At 33.2% G+C, this 14338-nt stretch overlaps 1 protein-coding gene across 1 annotated transcript; it reads right to left on the bottom strand.

Moving 5' to 3' along the window:
• Positions 1-472: 472 nt before the first annotated feature.
• LOC129798152 (uncharacterized) lies at positions 473-7134 on the bottom strand. Its single transcript, XM_055841152.1, has 4 exons — positions 6927-7134; positions 6481-6782; positions 1097-1269; positions 473-974 (listed from the first exon to the last, which is right to left on the bottom strand). Exons 1-4 carry the CDS (start codon positions 6933-6935, stop codon positions 724-726), a joined length of 735 nt encoding a protein of 244 aa, XP_055697127.1. The 5' UTR covers positions 6936-7134; the 3' UTR covers positions 473-723.
• Positions 7135-14338: the final 7204 nt, after the last annotated feature.

Raw genomic sequence — 14338 nt, 5'->3', positions numbered from 1 at the left:
GAGTACTTTCCCCTACAAACATTCTTTTATAAATTACACGTAATGAAAAATTTCTGGATAATTCTACCCTGGTCTCCCCTATTGATGTAAGAAAAAAATATCCAAACGGAGTTTAATTTATTAAAAAAAAGTCATGTCTAAAATTCTTCCGGAGATATCTATTTAAAAATACAAACAATAAAATATTTAATTCCTATTAATTGTGAGAAAATTGAATGTGTAATGTAGAAAGAATGGTATTCAAAGAATCTTCAGTGTCTTAAGACTCATTTCGAAGAATAACTTGAAAAATTAAATGATTGAAATTGTTCCAAAAATACATTTTCCAATTTAGTTGTTTATATCATTTATATCTGTATCCTTGTTCGACATGTCCCTTGATGTCTCACCCAGAAGATGTCTTTTGTGAAAAACTCTATTCCCATACTCCAGAAAGCAGTCAGTGGTATTATGAAGAACAAAACAAGGGGACTTGTACAATTCTGTGATTTTATTACACATTTATTTCCATATAATAACGTTTCCGTGGATCTTCAAGCAAAGTGACTGGAGGATGAGGGTTGAAAGGCCGTTTACATGGCCTAGAGAGAGATTTACCATATTAATTTCCGTATTGTTGCCGTCTTTCGTCATCATCAGTTCTGGCTGGTAGGCGGAATGGTAAAGAGGGGATGGTGGCACATGGGGCTAGGGCTCTGTTTTAATTGAAATCATTCCATTGTTCTATTCATTGTGGCCGTTGCTGTGCTCTGGCTCCTGGGGTGGTTGTTCCCTGTCCTCTGAGCGCCTTTCACCACTGTTGGACTGCTGAGCGGCTGCCAGGCGTTCCATAGCCTCACGATGAGCCTGGAAGTGCTCCTGACGTGCTGCTGCAATCTCCGGGGAATCCGCAATTGGGGCTGGTTTTGGCAAATTTGTGGCCGCAACCCGGAAGCCCAGGCCATCCGAAACATAATTCACAGATTGCAATTTTCCTGGTACAAAATTCCATAAATTAGAATTTAAGTGAATGAAGCAGCACCCATGCCAATTACGTCTAAATGGTCTAAAACCCATAGCACAATGCTCAACGTTTTACGAACTTTAATTTCCTCACCATTGCTGTCGATATAAGTATAAGCTCCTCTTGTGATGCCATCAGCCGTCTTAAGTTCACTTTTTGAACTGTGCTGATTAGAATATCCGTAATGGTATTGACCTAGTTGGTCCTGAGAGTGATACTGAGACGCTGATGGGATGGCAAGTGTCGAAGGAAGAATCGAATATGGACTGTAATTCAGAGAAATATGATCATTACAACCATTGATTGCTTTGAGTTTAATTACTTAGAGGGAACGAATTGGAACGAATTATGTAATTAGTATGGATATTTAGAAACAATTAATGTGCGTCAATTAAATCCTCTCGTTAGGCATAATAATATCATGTTAAGGAAGCTTTATTTGAATATCATGTGGCAATTTATTTGTTTAAATGATTATTAGATCTTTGATGTTTCCATCTTAATTATTTAAGGGTAATTTCTCTATTAAATTGAATGTATTAAATTCAAATAACTTAATAGAATAAATAAACATATTGCCATACACAATGTTCTTATTCAAGTAATTTGTGTAAATAAATTATGTCTAATACATTGTGTCATTGTGTCTAATTTTTGTTTGAAAAATAATACATTTAAAAATTTGTTATTAGGGGAGATCAGGGCAGAATAAGCCAGCAAATGAAATTTGCTGAAATTTGCAAATGATATTTGTGAAAAAATGTTTAAATGAGACTGATAAAAAATTTTAATGAATATGGAAGGAAGGGGTTAATTACTCTGAATGAGAGGTGTGCAGGAACCGTTTGAAACTGAATAAACGTCAAATGAAACTTATACGTCAATGGTCAGAACGCTACCTTAACCCATTCAGTCAATGTACCAGAAATATTTGAGATAGAATGTTCATATTTTCGGATTAGTTTTCTACAGATTAATACATGATTTTTTTGAAAAGAAAAAAAATTACCTATTATGGGGGCACGGGGAGCCCTTATCAAACACACGTCTTAACGGTCACTGAATTTAAATTCTGTGCATTAATTCATTACAGACTCAATTGATTTATTTAGAGTAACTGTCCAAGAAAACAATTAGGCAACTAGAATTCAAATCAGGAAAGAGGAAAGAGGCCAAATTTAACAAATTCGACGGGATGTCGTATTTTCCGTCCGCCATTTTGAGCAAAAATTTTGCATGAACTTCCGCGAAGCAAAGAACAATAAAATATATTTCCATCTCTGTCGGACTATATTTCCAAGTAACTGAAGAACTAAAGTTACTAAAAATACATTCCCGACTTCAATTTGGATAAAAATTGCCCAGGAATAAATCATCTAAAATCACTCAATTTGCGTGTGATGTATAATACCATGGTAAGGAATGGGTTAACAAACTTATTTTGACGTATATTCGGTTTCAAACGGTTCTTGCACACTCCTGCTCTGAATTGATAGTAGTTCGCTCAATATTCTTTCTAAAGAAAATTATAACATCTCACTGCTTAATTCTACCCCTGACTAATTTTGTCCCAGTCTACCCTATTTTTGAGCATACGGAAATTCAGATCAGTTTCAGCTATTTAATTTTTAATCATGACCGTCTCCAATTTCTTTAATTGTACATAATTTTGTATATCAAATTTTAGTTGTGTTCAATATTAAGAAAACAATTGTTTTTATTTGTAGTACGGTTTCTAGTAAATATTCAAAATCAATTTTTTTATCGTATACCGATTTTAGGTTTAGAGAATATCAATAAGGACCATGATGACCATGAGATATTAGGATTTTTCGTGATTGTTTCAAAATTATGCTAAGATCCGTAATTTATAAAAAGTATAAATATTTCAGAAATGCTGATTACATATAATTTTCTTATTCGGCTATTGTAGATAATATTTTTTAAAATATTTATTAAAAGGAAAATTACTTGAACCTGTAGAATATTTATTTTGCTCTGCCGTATTTCCTGTTAAATTTTGATAAATACATCCTTTAATATAAAATTCCTTCATATCAATAAAATTAGAACTGTACGTTTTTTTCTTCAGCCACGTATATTTAATAAATGTCCTAAAATAGGGTAAAGTGGTACAAGTTGGACAGTAGTACAAGTTGTACAATATGGTACAATTTGGACAGGGCTTTTTGTCTTGATAAATTTAGTACTTCATTTTTATTTGTATTTATTTGTATATTTTTAATGCTTTAGTTTTCTAATTTGGTTTCTTGTGCTTAAAAACAAATTTTGTACTGTATTTATCAAGAAAAAAGACATGTCCAACTTGTACTGGCGAATTGTCCAACTTGTAACACTAATTCCAAACTATATCACTTTACCCTAATGCAGAAATAACAATATAAAACCTGCAATATTATACTTCGGAGTGGTACTCGAAGAATTCGAATTCTAACTCATCTCACGGAGAAACCTATTTCTATCATAAAATTAACTGACTACCTAAAATTATAAACGCGAATATAGAATGCAGTAAAAATACACTAAACTGACTTTTCATAAAATCCATAAAATAAACTTTCAATATATTTAACATTAAAGCGCAATCTTAAAATGGATTACTATAAAAAAAACCTTTTAAAAAAGAATGTTTTATTCTTTTTGATCTCCCAGAAAACATAAGAAACTTCTAATCTGAACATAATTATAGAAATTTACCGCTTTATAACTTTTCCACAAAACGTGCTCTTTGAATAATTTTATCAAAGTATATTTCATGGAAGATCTTAAAAATGCAAGGAAATTATTTGCAGGAATGGGGTAATTTGTGACATTTTGATTTATTTTATTACAAGTTGTTTTTGATTGAGATTTCTTGTCAAGGAAAGTCTTTTCGTTGGTTTAGAAGTGACAGAAGAGGCAGAAGAAGCGAACTGGATTAAATTAGTCCGGTAAAACGGTCAAACGAGGCCTTATGCAAAGAATTTAAATCATTCCAGAACTTCTCATTAATGCATAAATTTTGGAAAATATGTTGGCTGTAAGCAAAATATTTTTTAAGATTGCCTAATATTTTATTATTTTTAAATTTTAATATTGTCGTTTTTAATTACTTAAAATTGGGGACATTTAAGAAGATTCGTGAAAGGTATGGATATCGAATTTCGAACGACGAATTTTGATTCTATAGAGATAAGTTACGGATCTTACGGAATGTTGGTACAAAATGAAAGCAGGATCACAAGAATTGATTTAAATTAATGCCCCTATATTTTCTAGAAATTCATTTTTTAATAGGGGGAAGTGGGGCACCTTTGAATTGGACTACCTTTGAAATTCGGAATTTCTTCTATTTTTAAAAGGAATTAAGGCTTATCATACTGTAATTTAACTTCACGGTTAATATTATATATTTGGCCTAAATTATATCATAATAAAGTCCAGTTCCATTCAGGGATTACGTGGGTCACAGAGACTAAAAAAACAGTATATTTCCTTGATATCTTTTTTCAAGATAATAAAAAGAATATTTAATGCGAGATCTTAAGCAAAAACATGTACAACATTTCAACTATAATTTTCTGAAATTTTCATTTTAAAAATTCAGTCATTGGGACTTGAACCATGTAGCCCCTCAAAAATAGGTGGAAAAACTCTATTTCAAAGGTATACCCAATTCAATGGTAGCCCAATTCTCTTTACAATAATATAGTTTGTTAAATTAATTCGACTTTTAAGTAAATTTCAAGAAATATCTAAAATTAATTAAGGGAATGTAGGCATGGTCCGCACAGAGTGAACCTTCAAACGATTCGAATTTTATCTTTGTTTGCAAAGACCTGACCTACCATTTCTCATCTCGTTTCATGAGCTTAATAATGATCTATCTTATGGTTAATAAATGACGAACTAGCTCTTTGCAATCAAAGTGAAAATTTGCGTTGTTTGAAGGTTCACTCTGTGCGAACTATACCAACATTCCCCTATGTTTTTAATTTAAAAAAAAAAAGTGTATCAAAATGATTTTGGTTTCATTATTTTCGAGCTAGAAACTCGTTATAAAGCCTGTCTTTATGATCCCATACCACTCTTTGACCTCCTCATCTAATTTAGTGACGAAACATGTTTTAATTTAAGAATATTCGCCTTTGAAAATTTTATTCTTCTTTTCATCCAGCTTAGATAATACTATCATCTTTAATCTTATCACGTGAAAATTGTTATTGCTCTCTCTCAGAGTTCATGGAAAAGTTCTCAATAGAGAGATTTACTTTAATACCGAGAAAATTGGGATAATGGTAACATTTAGTGTTACATTTTGTGTAACTCTTTTCAGCTGACCATTTCTCGTACTAATCTCAGGAGAATTCTTATTTCCTGAAGACCTTGATCTAAAGGAAAATTATGTCTTACAAGTTGAGTTTTGTGTTTGGAAACTTTGTCTTTTATGCTGAGCTCCATAACTACTCACATAATTATGACCTACATGGGAAATGTGACAAATTAGCGGATGGATTGAGGACTGGGACAAGGCGAAATTAAGGAATGGTATCACAAGCTCTCGAGGGATGTTTTCTTAGAGTATAAGGAGTACACGGTAAAAACTTTTGGACACTGACAATATATTGGAACAAGTTTTCCTTGGAACAATTTTTTTTTGGAATCAATTTGTACCTAGAGAGGATATTTGTTTGTTCCAAAAAGTTTTCTTTACAATTTTGCTACGAAATATAGTTACAATTTTGTTAGAGTTTTCTTTTGGAACCCTTTTGATACCGTGGAATGTCTACAAATTTGAGTTGATTTCGTTTTATACAAATTTGTTCCTGAAAGTTGGAATAGAATTTGTTGCACTCGGCTGTTTTGTTCCCACTGTCAGGAACAAATTGGTACATATTTTTTATAACAATATTATTCCTACACCTGTAACATATTTGTTCCAAAAATTTTCGGTGTCCGTGGAAGAGGTAATTTTTGTAACGAAATTGTTACCCATATGGGGAACCTTTTTGTTCCCATTGTCGGGAACAAATCCGTGTAAGTGATTTCGTCTTACAGTTAAGGCCTATACTTCAGTCGAGATGGATTTCTGTGGCGAAAGTTCATAAGGAGCATCAAATAAAAATCAACTTGAGAGTGTTTTATACAGACGCGTGCATGACGAAATCATATAGCACTCTCAGCAAGAGAGGAAGGGAATCTCGAATTAAAAAAGTGAAACCATGTAGCACGAAAATTGCCACAGATTTGGCGTGCTCTTCGCTTTGGTGACGGGTGACTAAGTGTGAGAGGAGGGATACGATTTTATACTAAACGAGTTTTTTTTTTGGAACAAATTCGTTACTAATATTGGGTATCTTTTTGTTTCTCCTAGAAGATACAAATTTATTCCAAAAATTTTCGGTGTCCGTGGACGAGCTAATTTTTGGAACAAATATGTGCCGAATTTTTTTACCGTGTATAAGGGATGTCTTTACCTCCAGTGATAGAGTAGGGGCAATGATGGTCTTTGGGTTGTGGGTTCAGGTCCATTGGGACTATCGTCATCCTCAGGTTCGCGAGATCCATTGTTATTGGTGTCTTGACCCTCGTGACCAGGCCGGTGGTGTTTGGTGGTAGTGTCGGCAACAGGGGCGTAGGAGAGCACCACGCCAGGATTCGTCGTGTAGTAGGGATAGGTGAGGGCGTATGGGCTATTGAGGACGTATGAATAGGGTGGTGTGTAATATATTGTGGCTGCATCGAGGGTGGACAGTGCCAGAGTCACAAGGATCAACACCTACAAAAGACAAATATATGCTCGTGTATAAATTCCTTCAGGATGAATGGGGACCAAATTCTGTGGCGATGTCCAACACAAATCCAATTTATTAGATGAAGCACAGATTATTATCCACATTCACAAAAATCCACCCACACTTACTGCCTTCATGGTTTCACAAGATGTTTCTTCTCCACTGGGATGAGACACTGATCACGGATTTGAGACACTGACTGGCTGCTGATATCAGCAAGAGAGCCACTTTTATACCTTGGGGCTTCCTGTGTGGATGAGAACGCCTTTATTGAGAACCATGGAGAACTCATTGGGTATGCAAGACCAGTAGGTGATGCAATTTACATGGTATTCTGGGCTGCATTCTTGGTTCTGGTCTGATTTACTTATGCGATTTCCCTCTCGATGACACAAGGTACTCCATCGGAACTGCCAAGTTGACCCATCCATAAATACACCTCATTACTTAATTACATCTAGGCATCATAACAGGCATCCCACCCTGCAAATGCAACCATCTAAAATGGTAAAGTGATACTCCAGCCGCAACACATTTAAATGCATCTTAATTTACATTTTTCAATAAATAAAAAAACATATTGCATCGGATTTCTTCAGATGCACAATCAATAGCAATACTCTATATTTAAAACCCTTTCGATTTCATTTTATTTCCAACCGCGCAGTTTTTTGTGTTGCTCTAGTTCGAAGGAAAGAGATATTGTAAGTTATTTTGATTGGGAAAGAAACATATTTACTTGATAAAATTATATATGTGAATCTAATTTTTGAAGGAATCCGTTTTGCTTTTAAATTCTAATCGTTCTAATAATTCTAATAATTCTAATCTAAGCCAAATAAAGAAAAAAAGTGTTTTAGCCAAAATCAATCATTTTTTGTAGAAATTGTTAAAAGTTTTTTTGTTATTTGCTGTAAAGTGTCTAAAAGTGTGTAAACTCAGTGATCTATGTACCCAGAAAAGACATCATCCTTGTCCCCAATCGAGACGAAGTCCCAGAAAAAGCCTAACATTTTCGATCACTGACGAAGGTGCGTAGAGCATCGAAAGCTCTGGCAAGAAAAGAAATTTTTATTCTGGTCTGAACCGGCTGAACCTCCTCCCATCCGACGATCACCGGATTTTTCATTAAGTTAATATTGACGTCGGTTCCCTACATTCTAAATTCTACTCGGTTTCAATATCTAAAAACGGTTTTTGTTTTATGTTTTCTTAAAATCATGTCTGTATTTTAAAAACAGTTTTCGTAATTCGAAAACATTTCGGTTTTTTATTCAATAAATTAATAAAGACAAATACGTATCTAATTTTGTTTCGAACTAATTTTGATTTTTAAAGTCATATTATCACGCGAAAAGAAGATTTAATCTAACAAGGTGATTTGAAAGGAAATTTAAAAGGAATCGCTTCAGAGATGTTCCGAAAATATGTTTCTAAAGAAGTAGAACAGAAAAAATGGTGTAATAATATTAAATGAATGTTATCAAATTATTGTAGTTCAATTAATTAAAATTTTCGTGGGTTTAATTTATTTGGTTTAATTTATAGTGGCACTATCTCACTCCATTTGATCTTTGCATCTCTGCACGAAGAGTCTATGTCTAGATCTCCGAATAAATCTGGATAAGTTCAGAAGTAATATTAAATTAATAAAACTTCTAACTCGAAGTTAATCGACCATCATTAAATATTTATGATTTGATCATATATACATTAACATTATGTTTACTTTTCGCTAACGTATCGTTATCTAATCAAAAAACTGATTTTTGGGATATTCCGAAAACACATAGGGGAAACTGTGGAACTTTTGAATTGGGGCACTTTTAAAATTGGACTATTTTCACCTATTTTTAAATGGAACTAAGCTTTATCTTAATGTATTTTAGCTCTAGGGTCATGAAGCTAAATTATTATGGTAAGGTACAGTTCAATTCAAAAATAGGAGAAGAAAGTCCAAAAGTTTTAAAAAGTGCCCCAATTCAAACACTGAGAAAAATCCGAAAAAGTCAAAATAACATTCTGGAAATGTTAATTTTACCCTGCAGTATTGATCCGAAAAAGGTTTAAATATTACCCTTTTTAGGTATATTATGGGTTAAAGCTACCCTTCTTTCATGTTGATTTTACCCTTAAAAGGTGTAAAATTAACATTGAAAAATGTTGATATATTTTTACACACAAAAAGTGTTAAAGTTATGAGGAAAAAAACTTAATCGCAGCCTTCTTTTTCTCACTGAAGGTGCTCCACATCTCCCTACTACTATTTTTTCCATTTTTAGATGTGTTTTATAAGTACTCTGGGCTAAAGTTTTGGCTCTATCAAATAAAGGTCTTAAATCGATCTTTAACCCTTTAAGGACGAGAAGGTAAAAAAATTGGGGGTCAGAAAAAATCATTTTTTAGACTTTTTAGTGCAAAACACAACTTTAGAAGGCTATAGAAAAAATTTAAATTTTGGGTTACCGGTGACTCAATCGTCCTTAAAGGGTTAAATGATTTTTCTATATCATGTGTTAAACATCTATAAAATGCTTATTCTTACTCGATTGGGATTTATACGGATATTTGAATGGTCTTAAAATCTTTGACAAATTCAAACACGATGTAATGATCAGGACTTGGTATTGGTTTGGTTGTGAAACGTTAACTGTTTTTTTTTACCCCCATACCAAGGTCTTAGGCTGTGCACTCCTATGAGATCTTATAAAACATTACAATTGTTTAAAAAAATACTAAATCACAAATCAATATTTTTTTATCCAGCAGTTGGTAAAAACAAATAAACAAATAATTAAGAGCAGATAAAGAGATATATAGTTAAGTGTGCTAATCCGGGCGCTTCGCTATCTGGACAGTTTATGACTAATGAACATAAAATAATATTTTTATTTTTATTTCCGTAATATAGTCACTACAGTAATATAATACAACTATTCAACTTTGAGAAAAAGCAAAAATAATATTTTATCCATTAAATAAGTGAGTGTAATCGTTTCATATCAATCTTGTGCTAGCTGGGTTCTTCACTAATAATTTTCTAGCAGTGATATTTTCGCTAATGACAACTGGTTGATTGAAAACATTTTTTTCCTTGTTAAAAAAAGTATTTTAAATCCAAGGGTTTAATTAAAAGTGAATTAGCGAAAAGGCGATCCACTTAGTGCATGCTGACTTATTTCAGTATTATCATTATTTTATAAATTTTCTTTAATATTTTTGGTAATATTTTTTTATATTATGTTTCTGAATGAAACAGTGAATAATTCTATCGATTTAAAAGAAGTAAAAAAGAATTTCATCAGTCCAAGAACAAGCGTTTAAGTAGCACTCTTCGGGAAACGATCAAGTTACCCCACCTTACTATATCGCTTGTTTAATTCGCTTGTGTATCGATAAAAATACAAAATTAAAAAAAATAGTTCTTAAAATTTTAAATGATGTGCACAATTCTTTTTGAATTTTTCATACAGTTAATATACTTTTGTCATTGAGGGAATAGCAGTGGTCATAAATTCGAGCAATCCGCGAAGCTAGGGTGCTTAGCCATTCCTTTTATATTGAAATTTAAAAATTGTTTGAATAAGTCAATCGTAATATCTAATTTGACTGTAACATATCCTGGAATCTTATTATTTTTTTTTAAATTTCGTACAACCCTATCTGTTAGCCTTATAAAGTGAAGTTCCTGAAAGTTCGAGCCTTGGTTCGAGCACTCTACGAATTTCTTTTTGCTACTGTTTCTCTGATAGCTTTAGTATTTTTCTTAGTATTTTTCATAAATAATTCTTTTAACAAATGAGGTGACTCTATCTTATTGTAATTAATAAAAAATAATTAATTTTATTCTGCTTTGTATATTTTTCCACTTCAGCAATATCAATTCCAACAGTAAACACCTGTCTGATTGAGATGACAATCGTCTGTCGCAATTCTGGAAGCTTTTGATGTGGGACAGTTGTTGTGAATTTTTTCTGCGATTAAGAAAAGAACTAAAATTATATGCGAAGTTTATTGAGATCTAGAATTTTAATCATCTGGATTTAATCCTTTGGAAGATAACTGGTTTATATAGGTCAAGGCAGTTAGCTCTTCTTATTTTTTATGAGTTTTTTGTTTAAATTGTTTTGGTGTTTAAAGCTGTTACTATATTTAAAATCGATATAAATTGCTTCGTAAATAGAAGTAATGTATGCAAATGTTAGGACGCAACAGAGTGAAGTAAATTGAGTTTCGCAGAGAGTTATGTATGGTCAATTGCACTTTAATTGAGTGAGATATAAGTAAAATTGTTCCCTAGGACGTTCTCAGTGCCTGATAATTGATGAGATAGTGCAAACAAACCAAGATAGTGAATTTAGTGATACTATTTATGGAGAAACACTTGCCTAAAGATATTAGGGAGGGCGGGATTGTTTAGGCATGAATTTCCAAAATTATACTTTGAGTCTTATTAGGGGGAAGTGGGGCACCTTTGAAAGTGGGGCACATTTGATATAGGCATTTTTCACCTATTTTTAATTAAAATTGAGCCTTATCGTGATATAATTTAGCCGCACAAACAGATTGAGAAGCTAAATTATCTTATGATATGGCTCAATTCCACTTAAATATAGGAGAAAAATCTCAATTTCAAAGGTGCCCCACTTCCCCCTACCTCTTTTGAGTTTCTTTTGGATTTAGGGTAATCGCGTAATAAAAATAGTAACAATATTTATTGAGTTAAACTTGTTTTGTGATTTTTTAGGTGTGATTCCTTCTAATCACACCTATTGTAATCCTCGGATTTTCTCAAGTACTCTCTCTCTTTCTCTCTCACTCTCTACATAGTGAATCTGTATTCGAAGATTTGTAAGGTGACATATACCCCGTCAAATAATTTCGTCAGATATCTTTAAGATTTCTGCAGAAAATATCTACACCTCTGCCGAAAATCTGCCGAGAAATCTGTAGATATTCCTACGAATTTTATTTGGGCTTGGGACAAAATTCGTCAGAAATTTTTGCAGATTTTCTGACGAATCCTGGTACATATTCTGACGAATTTCTGTAGATATTTTGCCGATTTTCTGTAGATTTTTCTACATTCCAGACTTTCCAGACAGCTGTGTCTGAAAAGATGGAATATTTTGCACTGCAGTTTGCAAAATTCAATAGAGTTATTCTTGGTGATATCACAGTCTTTATATAAACACTACGACGCCGTGTATAAGTAGAGAATAGTGAATTGAAAACTTTAACCCATTCCTTACCATTGTATTATACATCATGCGTAAATTGAGTGATTTTTGATGATTTATTTCTGGGAAATTTTTATCTGAATTGCTGTCGTGAATGGATTTTTAGTAACGTTAGTTATTCAATTATTTGAGAAAAATAGTCCGACAGAGATGAAAATACATTTTATTATTTTCTTGCTTCGCGGAAGGTCATGCAAAATTTTTGCTCAAAATGGCGGACAAAAAATTCGATATTCTGTCGAATTTGTTAAAATTGGCCTCTTTCCTCTTTCCTGATTTGAATTCTAGTTCCCAATTGGTGTTCTTAAGCAATAGATCTAAAGCAATAGAGTTTGTAATGAATTAATGCACAATATTTAAATTCAGTGACCGTTAAGACGTGTGTTTGACAGAGGCTCCCCGCGCCCCCATATAAGATAATTTTTTTTTCTTTTCAAAAAATTCATCCACTAATCTGTAGGAAACTAATCCCAAGATATGAACATTCTATCTCAAGTATTTCTGGTACATTGACTGAATGGGTTAAGCAGAGTGTCGAACTAAATTTCGTGTTTTTGTATCACTCGGTTGACGATTTTAAAGAAATTAGTATATTTGCTCGCATTTTTTTATTTATCTAAAATGTTTAATCGGTAATGCTTGTTAAGCAGAGCATACCATTTTCTTTGTAGCTTCTACAGTTTTTTGATAAATCAACAATATTTTTGTTGAGACAATGAAAACTATGCAGATTTCCAATGCGGAAATTCTGCTGAGAATCTGCAGATTTTCGGCAGAATTTGTGCCGAAAATCAACAGATTTTCTACGTAGAAATTCTGCCGAAAATCTACAGATTTTCTCTGAATATACTAGAATATACAGTTACAATTCAAAAAACCTCCGAATAAAATCGGCAGGTAGAGCAATCATTTGACGGGACCATTCGCGATCCGCGATTTTTCGCGGGGCGCGAAATTTTTTGCGGATTTTCACGGGCCGCGTATTTTTTCGCGGATTTTTGCGGGGCAGGAATTTCTCACGGATTTTCGTGGGTCGCGAACTTTTTCACGGATTTTCGTGGGGTCCGTATTTTCTCGCGGATTTTCGCGGGGTGCGAATTTCTCACGGATTTTCGCGGGTCGCTAATTTTTTCGCGGATTTTCCCTAGGCGCGTATTTTTTGTGGGTAATGAATAACTTCGCGGATTCTTACGGGTCGCTAACAGAAGTTCTAAACAGATGTAAAGTTGAGGCCTCTATCTCTCATAGTTTCTGAGATAATCGACTTTAAAGTTTTTCAGACACTTTTATGTATTTCTCATCCAATTTTCCTCATTAATAACGATAATATTCTTCATACACTTTAAGAATTATTAAACGAAATTTGCATTATTTATGTATAAATATCGTTCGGGTTTGCCACAATCCAAATTTGCAATGAAGGAATCGCACCTTTAATAAGCTGGTCTAGGCTTATCCTGGTTTAAACTTTAATCACTGCTTTTAGTATGGACCAAATTCAAGTATTACTTGACCAAATGTGCATATATAGCATTGGGATTTGAAGCAATCCCTCTCAAAGGGATAATAGAAACTAAGAAATATTATCTGCTCCGCCCTCCCCTAATTGTTCTATTTTATCTTCTAGAATGAACCACAAGTTTGAGACAGTTTTAGCATTGTTTGATGAAAAGCGATGTCAACTTTTGTTCGTGACCACTCATTAATTTCACTGTGAGAAAAGTAGAGAAGATATCTCCTAACCCAGTACTGTCGATGGAGGTTCTTTAGATGGTGAATGAGAAAAGTTGAAGACAAAGCTCTGAGACTCACTTTTTGGAATGTCTTTTTCCGGGGAGACAAGAGAAAGATCATAATGAAACACAATCGCTATGCGGAGAAAATTGTCTATGTGCTCAATAACGACTTTTCTTTGACACTTTCCACAGCCCATTTCCATTTTCTTTGCCCCAGCTCGGAGTTGCTATCAAGTCAAATTATCACATCAGTGAGTGTGAATCAGAAACTCCTGATGGTGCTGTAGATTTATTCAATTGGAATACTAAAGATTACAAAAAAAAGGCCCAATGAACATCCCCTTTGGAGAGACGCATAATAATTTCACCTTCATTTTCTCACATTTTTTACATTTTTCTTATTTTCCTTGAGCTTCGTTTTTCTTTCTTTCTCTTTTGGTGTGAGGATGAAGAAGAAAATATATCCATAAAGTCATTTCTTGAATATTTTCATCTTCCATCGTTTCAACTGTCTACATTTTGGCGTTGATTCCCTCCTTCTACAAAATGCGCAAACATGCATTG

This window comes from Phlebotomus papatasi, chromosome 1, assembly GCF_024763615.1.
Source record: "Phlebotomus papatasi isolate M1 chromosome 1, Ppap_2.1, whole genome shotgun sequence".
Lineage (NCBI taxonomy): Eukaryota > Metazoa > Arthropoda > Insecta > Diptera > Psychodidae > Phlebotomus > Phlebotomus papatasi.
This window is presented reverse-complemented; position numbering and strand designations above follow the sequence as displayed.